This window comes from Rhinolophus sinicus, linkage group LG13 (assembly GCF_036562045.2).
Source record: "Rhinolophus sinicus isolate RSC01 linkage group LG13, ASM3656204v1, whole genome shotgun sequence".
In the NCBI taxonomy this organism is placed as follows: Eukaryota; Metazoa; Chordata; class Mammalia; order Chiroptera; family Rhinolophidae; genus Rhinolophus; species Rhinolophus sinicus.
Genome location: NC_133762.1, coordinates 36,061,711 through 36,072,155, shown reverse-complemented (window position 1 = coordinate 36,072,155; position 10,445 = coordinate 36,061,711). Strand labels below are relative to the sequence as shown.

General features: G+C 43.2%; 2 protein-coding genes across 3 annotated transcripts in view; one reads left to right on the top strand and one right to left on the bottom strand.

Moving 5' to 3' along the window:
- The window catches only part of NFS1 (NFS1 cysteine desulfurase), a 15,745-nt gene extending 8,440 nt beyond the window's left edge, over positions 1-7,305 (bottom strand). The window contains exons 1-6 of the mRNA XM_019733152.2: positions 7,171-7,305; positions 6,495-6,604; positions 5,683-5,799; positions 4,790-4,873; positions 1,863-2,015; positions 367-460 (exon numbers count right to left, since the gene is read on the bottom strand). Coding sequence (XP_019588711.2) covers positions 367-460; positions 1,863-2,015; positions 4,790-4,873; positions 5,683-5,799; positions 6,495-6,604; positions 7,171-7,267 — 655 coding nt within the window. The 5' untranslated portion in view covers positions 7,268-7,305. The remainder of the gene's footprint in view (positions 1-366; positions 461-1,862; positions 2,016-4,789; positions 4,874-5,682; positions 5,800-6,494; positions 6,605-7,170) is intronic.
- On the top strand, positions 7,292-8,906 carry ROMO1 (reactive oxygen species modulator 1). 2 transcript variants are annotated; one of them, XM_019733166.2, is made up of 3 exons: positions 7,292-7,430; positions 7,612-7,742; positions 8,719-8,906. In XM_019733166.2, exons 2-3 carry the CDS (start codon positions 7,612-7,614, stop codon positions 8,825-8,827), a joined length of 240 nt encoding a protein of 79 aa, XP_019588725.1. In that variant the 5' UTR covers positions 7,292-7,430; the 3' UTR covers positions 8,828-8,906. The 2 variants fall into 2 exon arrangements, with proteins under 2 accessions (XP_019588725.1, XP_019588735.1); XM_019733176.2 differs by having other exon boundaries at positions 7,294-7,435.
- Positions 8,907-10,445: the final 1,539 nt, after the last annotated feature.

Sequence of the window (10,445 nt, the reverse complement as noted above, 5' to 3'; positions counted from 1 at the left end):
ATTTGCCAATGTCACTAAGAGGTTACAGGGTCTGTCTGGCTCCAAGTGAGCATAATAAAGAGATATTCCACAGCGAAAAAGGTCAAAGGGGAAGAGAAAAAAAAGAGTGGAAGTTTTTTCTGCTTTGTTTACTATTTTGTCTATTGCACTGACTGCAGTAAAATGAAGAGAACATAAAAGGTACTAGGCGTGGATGCAAATACTGGCTATGCCACTTGCAATATGTTTTTGAAAAAGGAACTTAAAGCCCTCTTTCCGCAGGTTCTCTTACTGCACTCTATAAAGTGTTACAGTTCCAGGTCAACTCCTGCTCTTCAAATGAATCCCAGGGCTGGGCAAGCATCAGGGGCCACCCGTGATACTAACCTATTTCCGCAATGGGCTGCTTCACTCCAATCTCATTGTTCACCGTCATGACTGAGACCAGGCTGGTATCAGGTTGGATGGCAGCCTCTAGCTCCTAAGAATATCAGGAGTAAAAAAAGACGACATAGTACCACCAAGTTCTCCCTAACTTAGAATGTAGGCAAGCTTAGTCTTGAAAAGGGGCCTTTCACAACACACCTATCAGAACGGTTTAGATAAAAATCGTGACAACACAAAATGCTGGCGAGGATGCAAAGAAATTGGATCATTCATACACTATTTGTGGGAATGTTAAATGGTATAGCCATACTGGAAAACACTTTGGCAGTTTTTGTTCTTTATAAAACTTGTGAACAAAAAGAGTGTGCTGTAATAAATCACTGACCGAAAGTAACCTCACAGGGTGATCTGATCATAAATTCCAAACTGGTCAGGTCATGGTGGTTAGTCATGCCCCAGGCCTGTAACTTTTTTAAGTAAAAGGTTTATCTTCCCCTGAAGCAAGCCCTGTGCATTATTCTTGTGCATCCACGTCACCACACCTTTGAAAAACCAGAGTAATCCTTTTTCAGATCCCTAGAGGTCTAACCACCCCAAGGGAGCACATAATCTTTTTAACTATCCTGTAATCCAGTCATAGAGATTTAGGTGTCTTGCTTCTTCCCACCTTCATGTAATCTTCCATACTTTCCTCCTTAATTCCAAATGTATAAAAGAAACTGAAACATTGTCATTCTCCAGAGCATTTGAGATCTTGCTTCCCGGCTTGTGGTCAGTTTGGCTCAAATAAACTCATAAAAATTCTCTACAGGTTTGGATGTTCTTATGGCGACAAACTCAACATGGAATCACTGTATGACCCTGAAGTTGCACACCTGGGCATTTATCTCAGGGAAATGAAAACTCTCACTAGTTTCATTCAACTTTGTAGAAGTTCTTGCCAGGACATGAAAAAGAAATAAAAGGCCTCCAGGTTGGAAAGGAACAAGTAAAACTATCTCCATTTGCACATGACAGGGTTCTGTATACAACTGCATCTTAGGATTTGCCTAGGGATGCTAGTATCCAAAATCTGGTGGACAAAATGCTTGGATTCACTACCCAAAACAGACATATAAGGATATAGGCCAAAAAGGGAAATATTCTTCTAAAAAACGACACCTGCTCTTTAGAGGCATGGGAGATATCAGTGTAGGAGAGGAGGCCAGAGCTTTGCTATGGTATGAGCCCCTGGCATCCTGCACGTATGCCCAGTGGCTCCCATACAAACCAGGAAGCGCCAACAAAGCTGAGAAACATAGCCTCCAGATAAAAGTAAGATATTACACACTCAATGGGAACATACTTCTGGTTTTCCTTCCAGGACTATTTTTCTAAGCCCCACCCTTGCCATTAGATCTAGTACTTCAAGCTCCAGCTGAGGCTGAACAGATAGATTCACAAGCTGAAGCCAAGTTCCTCGAAATTTTTCCCCTCCTGCCAAGAGCCACTCCTACCTTCAAGTCGATGAGCCCACTTTTCTTCACTGGGAGGTAGGTGACCTGAAAGCCCTCAGCTTCCAATGATCGGCAAGAGTCCAAGACACATTTGTGTTCTGTCTGGGTGGTGATCAAGTGCTTTTTGCGTGACCTGTAGAACCTGGCCACCCCCTAGAAATGGGTAGTGGAGGAAGGAAGAAGAATATACTCAGAGAAACAGGAATGACTTCAATCCCATTTGTAAATGGAAAGTAGGCAAGGCTGGTATGCTCCAACATCCATTCTCCAACACCAACTGGGTATCCTGCAAATCAGTTTAATTCTGATGCTAACTATCCAGAGTTAGTGCAAATCCCACAGGTTAAGGGATTGAGTCCCACAAAAGTACCCCCACTTCAAATGCCAGCTGCAAGGCCTGGGTGTCACAAGCCACCCACTCATACTTCTGCCCAGCTGGCTACAAATTCAGGGCTTCCCGCAAGCCCCTGAAGTTCAATAATTCACTGGAACAACTCACAGAACTCACTGAAAGCAATGTATACTTACAGTTAGAGTTTTGTTATAAAGGATACAACTCAGGAACAGCCAAATGGAAGAGATACATAGGGTGAGGTCTGGAGGGGCACACGAGCTTCCTTCCATGCCCTCTCCTCCTGGAATCTAGGCAAACCCATGAGTTCACCTGGAAGTTCCTCCGAGCCTTGTTGCCCGGAGTTTTTATGGGGTTTTATTACATAGGCATTGCTGATTAAATCATTGGCCACATGACTGAACTCAATCTCCAGCCCCACTCTCTTCTCCAGAGTGGAGTAGAGGTGAAAGTTACAACCTTCTAATCACATGTTTGATCTTTTTGGAGTGGCTAGTCTGTCCCTTGAAACTAAGGGCCCACCATAAATCACTTCATTACCATAAACTCAGGTAAGGTCCAAAGGGGTTTGTTTTGAATAACAAAAGACAATCTTAACACACAGGGAACTCCAAGGGTTTCTGAAGGTGTTCTGTACCAGTAACAGAGGACAAAGACCAAATATATTCATAGGTGGAAAAGGGAACATGCCTATCCTTGCACGCCAAGCAAAAGCCTCTCTCATTTATTTCTATTTAAATAGCAAAATATGCAAATATGGTGACACTGACACCCAAAGCTGGCAGAGTAAAAGTGAACATCCACTTATTCCTTGCTAATGGCAGTATTTATGCTATAACTTCAGAAAATCATTTGGAAAGATACCTTAAAAGCTGTAGTTATGTTCTTTAACTGTGATTCTCCTTTTGGAGTTTACCTTAGGGAACTATTTCAAAAGCTAGATGAAGCTACTATAGAGACAAAATATGCTTTAGTTAAACTTATAATTCTTTAAAGAATGGAAAGATTAAACACATCTAACAACAAGAGAAATTAACAGTAAAATGAATATTATGATACCACAACTCCATAAAAAAAAGTAGTTATATTAAAAATAATGGAGTTTGAAATGGAAGAACATAGAATATGTTATTGATGGTCACAGAATAAATACAGCATGGTACAATTTGTGAAAATATTAAAATTCGTACATATGTATACTTTTTTTTTCTGTAACAATACTAAACAGAATCAGTTAGAATTAACAGAATTAACTTTGCAGAGCAGGACTCAGGGCCAGAATAGGGGAGGAAGAAGAGAAAGACTTATACTTTGTTTTAAAAAAATTTTCTATATGGTTAAAAAATCGTAACACAAATGCATTAATTACTTTTTAAAAATTAAAAGAGTACTACTTTAAAAGCAGAATATAAAACTAATTTGGCCAAAATGATAACTACATAAATACTATATGTTCTCAAGGACAAGGAACATAAAAGGGAAAAGCATTTAAAAGTTGTCCGCCTCTCCTATCTCACTTACCCACAGTGTAGAATGCTCTAATAGCAGATAGATATTTACTCTACCCATCCAGGAGACTAAAGGGAGCAATGTCACGACTATTCTTAGCAATCCTTGTCCTCTAGGTTTGGGATCTGTGTAGACTTTCAAAACAAACGTTTTAAAGTTTTGAAACCAACCCCTTCTTTGGAGGGACCTCCACCCTGGCTCTGTGGTCTTTGTAGTCCAAAGGAAGGATGCTTTCCTGCTAACAGGATCAGGCAGAATGCTGATGATTCTGGAGCCTGTCCCAGGCCTCCTACATTCAGGCACAGGTCAGGGAAAAAACAATACTGGCAGCACAGTTGAGAGATAACAGTGAGAAGGGGTGAAGCCAGAGTTGAATCTACAGGAGCCCACAATTTACCAGAGCCTGGGCATTTACACAAGTGATCCTGGCAACCAGGCCCCGTCAACGGTGATTATGTCCTATGAATCACCAACATGACCACTGAGAGTGGAATTTCTTAAGTACCAAAGATCTGTATGTCCCAAGGATATTGTGATTGATCCAGAATGGGTGACTAAGTGATGCCTGCAGAGGTCACCACAGTGACCAGTACTTAAAAATGGGAACATCTAAAGAAATGGGAGGAAATTGCTGCAAACAGATCTGAAAGAAAGAAAAGGGAAGGCTGAGAGGAGGGCAGCCCTGAAATCATATATATAGGGTGAAGCTGAGAAACATGCCCAATTACAAGTGCATTCTGGACTTAATTGTGACTAAATAAAAAAGATGGGGAAAGGGGTTGACTCACCATTATCCAATCTCTGAAGTAGCTGCCATCCAAAAAACTAAGTGCTTAATGGTCCAAGAGCCACCTTCTTTCCTATCCAACTACCTTACTGAACTCAGTTTAATAGGAACAAAGACTTAAGATGGATTGCAAAGGGTTGAAGGAAGCAACAAATCAGAAAGAGTGTGCGTGTGTCTCTGTCTTCTCTTCACAATACGGTGGGAGTGGGTGGCTGCAAAATACACATGTGAGCCCAACTGACTGAAGGACACTATCTCCCTCTGGTTCCCCTCTCTTACCTTAATTGCTATGTTGTTGGATTCAGTAGCGCCACTAGTGAAAATGATCTCACGAGGATCAGCTCCAATGAGAGATGCTACTTGCTGCAAGCCAAGAAACAGAGATAAGTAACATCAATTCCCCAGACAAGTACTGGGCTTCGGGACACAGCTAGGACAGAGCTCTGGAGCAAGAAGAGATCCACTGCATTTTATCAACTGCCCAAGAAACTTACATCCCAGATCCCAAGCTCTTTTCCAGCCCAATACAAAATAGTAATAATAATTATAATAAATATTGTTTTTAAAAAAGCACTACTGAGCTCTTCATATACAGAGGGTGCTAAAAAAATGTATACACATTTTAAGACAGGAAAACTGTATTAAAATTGTAATACTCAATACGAGTCTATACCAATAACAAAAGATGAATATAAGTCACGTTTGACTTCTGCAATCACAAGAGGTGCTCATAGTGGTCACCATCAGTGTCCAGACACTTCTGATTACTGCGAACTACTGCTTGAGCTACGTTGACCAAAGCGTCCGTTTGTATACATTTTTTTGGCACCCCAGTATATAGATGTTGGGTGAATAAACCCATCATTAACATTGTCTCATTTAATCCACCCAATAATAATCTTTGAGAGTAGGAACTATTACATCGCATTTGCAATATGAGAAAACTGAGGCTTAGAGAAATTAGATAACTTGTCAAAGGTCATTTAGCTAGGAAATGTAGGGATTAATTATAATAAATGACTTCAGAGGGACTCCAAGGCCTGTTCTCTGAATCTCTTTCTGAAAGAGCACCAAACCATTTCTACCTCCACCCAGACCTACCAAGAAGGGAATGCCTCCCACAGGCCACTGAATCCCTGATCTCAGTATCTCCTAAACCCTTCTGTACTAACCTGGCGAGCATGTTCCATGGCTGCCTCACTCTCCCAGCCATAGGCATGTGTCCGGGAGTGTGGGTTCCCATAGTAGTTGACCAGGTAAGGGAGCATGGCATCAAGCACCCGAGGGTCCTGAGCATAACAGAACAGATCAGTCTCCTTGAGCCATAATTAACTCAGGCCCAACTCCATCCGCTCAGAGCTGCTTCAGCACACTCCCAACCCTTCAGACACTGCTTAGATTAGGCCTCAAACATTCTTCCAGACCCTCAGATACTAATCAAATATAAGCCTTATACACTCCCATTCCCAATCCATCTTAAATCAGACTATTCTCTCTCCCCAGGTAATCGACAAACATTGCCTTGTCCCGACAGCCATTTCTGCAGGTGTTCCCATTCTTACCAGGAAATGTGATCTACAAGGGGCCAGGACATGACAGAATCCGTATATTGGTGAAAGCTTGCGTTAATACTCAAGTGCATATATGTGCCAAGCTGCTAAGGGCTGCTTTATGTCTTATAATTAATTTACTACTTGCCCAAATTCACACAGTTATGAAGTAGCAGTAGGCTAATTCCAGAGTCCATGCTTTTAATTACTACTATAGCGCCTGCACTGAAGTGATTTGACCAAGTTCAATAGCTAGTAAATAACTGAGCCATTTCTAGTGGTCTACAACTTAAGCTTCCCAACTGCTGGCTCATTGCTTTTCCCAGCACACACTTCTCAATGGCTCTCAAGGATCCAGCCATTTCCGTACACTGTCACTTCTACAATATAATTCCTATAAACACTCTTGGCAAAAGGTGCACCTCCATCCTTACCAGAGGAGCTGTCGCTTGCACATCCATATACAGAGGTCGCAGCCCTGACTCCACCTCTGGAGCAGTGGCTATATCTGAGGGAACAGCAGACTGGGGAGCATGGTCTGCAACTGACAAGAAAAAGCAAAAAAGCAACAGAGTGGCCAAGTGAGAGAAGATGCAACTATGGACACAGGGTATCCAAGCTGGATGCCCGTGAGATAAGTTAAAGCATGCTGGAGTTGAACCTCTATGGAAAAGGAAAAATAACATCACAGGATCTGAGTAAACTAAAAGGAGGTAAGGGACAAAGACAGGGTTCTTGGAGGGGAATGTATGTTGGGACAATATTCAAATTGCGTCGTTGGGAGTGGGGAGGGCTCTGAAAGGGCAGAGCCATTTAGAAGGAATGGGGAGAGCTCCTTCGAAAGTTACTGGCTGGACGACTCTGTAAAAGTCTGCCAGGAAAGGTCTGAAGACCGAGCCTCAAAGGCTCTGAAGGCCTGCGGGGCGCGATGTGAGGTGGGCGCGGTGAAGTCAACGGCTCAGAAGGCCGGCTGAGAAAATTTGAGGGGTGCAGCCAAGGGAAAGGGTCAGAGGGTCTGGGCAGCGAGCGGAAGAGGGAGGCTCCGGCATATTCAGATGCGGAGCGGAGGAAAAAGGTCCGCGCCTCCAGAGAGGGGGGCAGTGAGCGTACCGCGCAGGCGCAGACCCCGAGTGGGCGCCTCGGGCCTCCGCGGGGAAGCGGCGGGCACTGCCGCGGCCACCCGCCTCCAAGCTGTTCGCAGCAGCATCGTCCTGGTGGCACAGCCCCTCGCCCCAAGCGGCTGCAGTCTTCAGCTACTGACTCCCGGAAGTATTGCTGAGCGCCCCGGAAGCGATTCCTCGGGCCACGAACGCGCTCCGCCTCGCGTTCCCTGTGAGACGTAGAGCTGAGCGATCGAGGCCGCGAGCGAGGTGAGGTAGGGGCTCCGGGGTCCGAACTCTAAAAGGGTGATGGAGTCGGGCTACGCGCTGATTTTCCTTCCCGGACTCCTCCGAACTCTTGGGCCCGCTCCCCACCCCGCTTCCCCTGGTCCCCGCCCTACTCTTGGGCTGGCGGCTAGGCCTTCATTTCCCTAACCCTTGACCCCCGCAGATGCCGGTGGCCGTGGGTCCCTATGGACAGTCCCAGCCTAGCTGCTTCGACCGCGTGAAGATGGGCTTTGTGATGGGTTGCGCCGTGGGCATGGCGGCCGGGGCGCTCTTCGGCACCTTTTCCTGTCTCAGGTGAGGGGAGCGGGTGGTGGTGGCCTCAGGGCGAATTACCGGATCTACCCGCCCCATTCCACTTGGCCCGCAGCCAGAATTGAGCCTACCTTGTTACAGTTCCCTTGCTGTCCTCTTAAGAAGCAAGACAAATTTCGTAACCACCTTCAGTCTGGAAGGACAGGTTGGAAGCCTCGGTGCTTGTGAATGTGAGCTGACTCAACTCAACCTCTCTGGCCTTATTCGTTCTGTAACCTTAGGCAAGTTGAGCCTGGGTTTCCGCGGGTGTAGAATGAGGTCAGTAACATCTACCTCATCGAGTTGTAAGGATCAAATCAGAGCACACTTAGCACAAAATCTGGCACGTTAAGTGCTCTCAATGGTTACCACTACTGTCGTTATTTACATTTGCGCATAGTGAAGCAAACGAGCAATTTCACTGTAGTGGGAACAAGATGTAGAAATGAAGAAAACCTCTACGCCCTGTCATTTTCACATGGAGTAAACTGGACTATTCCCATTTTTCCCGATTGTAAATTACCATTTACTGAACACTTACTGTGGTAATCACTGTTAAATGCTTTAACTCTGTGAATGTTACGATCCTTATTTTACACTTGACACAGCCTGTAAAATGACTGTTTTGACACGAGGAAACCGTCTGACAGCTGACTTCATTAGATCATATATATATATACCCTGGAGGTAAAACCAGTACAGAAACCTGGTTTCTCTGTTCATGTACTTGACACTGCATTTGATTCCTCCCACATATTGAAGGCAGTTGATTTGACATTCATCAGAATCCCTCCAGTCTTTGATGGATCCTTTTCAACTTAGTCATTACACACCCCAGGGGGAAAGGGCTTATGTCCTGCCAGACTTTTGGAGCGCTTGATTCATCATTGGAAGCACATTGGAAAAGGGCAGTTAATGCATCTCCCTGTACAGTATTTTTGTTCCCAATCGGCCCCATCTTGGTTTCCTCTTCTCCCAGGATCGGAATGCGGGGTCGGGAGCTGATGGGCGGCATCGGGAAAACCATGATGCAGAGTGGCGGCACCTTTGGCACATTCATGGCTATTGGGATGGGCATCCGATGCTAATCAAGGCAATGGTTGTCCACATCCACCCCCCCCATCAGTCCCGGCCCATGTACAGTAATAAAAACTTTGAGTAACCTGAGTGTGTTGGAGGCATTCATTTCTATTCTGTCTATATTATGCAGTTTGGTTAGAAATCCTCTGAAGTAGGCTGAATAGGTTTGTTGATTTCAATAGGCCTGTAACCTGTTAAATCCAGATAGAAAATTTTTGCGTGCCTAGACCTTTTCCGATTCTAGTAAACCCTTGTTACTCCTTTTAACGTTGATGCTGTTATCCCTGTTTTGAAGGTGAAAAACTGAAGTTACAGTCTATATTTTCTCAAGATCACAATACAAAAGGGAGTTTTAACTTGTCTTATTTCCAATGCTGTATCGTTCATCCAAAAATTGTCCAGCTATAGCTGCTGGCTTTAACAGAAAAGAACAAATTATCTACTATGAAACAAAACCAAATTATCAGACACTTGTAGCTTCTTAACTGGGTCAATCCTAAATGACATTCTAACCAGCCATTAATGAGGATGTAAATTGTATAAACTGATCCCCATCTCCCACAAAATTGGCTTAGTAAAGTAGGTTTAATAATGAGTCAGTGCCCCTTACCTGCTCAGAACATATAAGCCCTTGATGGATTTTACTGTAAACTGCACTCCCCCTTGAGTTACCAGAATCTAAGAAAATGTGTTATAGGATTACCTGAAGGATTTCACTCAGAATGGCAATCTGAATTATTCTATGCATCACACTGTTAAGTTACCAAACTTACATTTGCTTTGATCATTTACAATCCAAATTTCATTCTGTGGTGGTGAGCTAAATTTAAAATGAGATTAAATACCATGGCCACCTTTGCTAACCAAGGTCCCTGGAAAGGAAATGACAACCTGATAGGACTTGATTCAAGAATAAAAAATTTAATTATAGATACTTTTGTAAGAAAACATTGACAGTGTAAGTCAGCCCCAAGAAACTGCCCAGTGTTGAAAAAGTTTAATCTTGAAAATTTTCTTCAGGTTAAATAACTGAAGCAAGTAAGAGAAGAAATTTTGGATTAAATATCCATCAAAAGGGTTGGTAGAAAATGGTGATGCCTCCACATTCAAACTATTAATTATCTTGTTATCTGACTAAACCTGTAAAACTTGTGCTTCAGTGCTAACACAATAGAAAAAAAAAAAATGAGGTGAGCAAGTCAGTATCTGAAGATAATTATTCCATTAGGAACAACACTGCCTACTCAAAGGTTCAACCTAGACACAGAACTTGAAGCAGAGTTCAGAGTATAAATGGTGATGGCTCACTACCGGAATAAAGTTAAAGCTAAAAAAAAAATAAATCCCATAAATAGAATTAGAAATACAATTAAATCAATTTTGGAAACCAGTCTGAATTTAGACTTTTTTTTTTCCCCAGGATTTACTTTTAAATAGTAAAGTATTTTTTCACTGAGATGCCAAGACAACACAGGAGAGAATACACAGGTTTAAAGCGTGGGTTAATTTGTATGGTTTTCCTTTTGGTAAATCCCAGTTTTGATAACATTACTCTAAATACAGTGCTAAGATTATGCAGTGCTATAGAAGAATGTACAAGAACAACCTGAGCGCAAGTTTATCCAG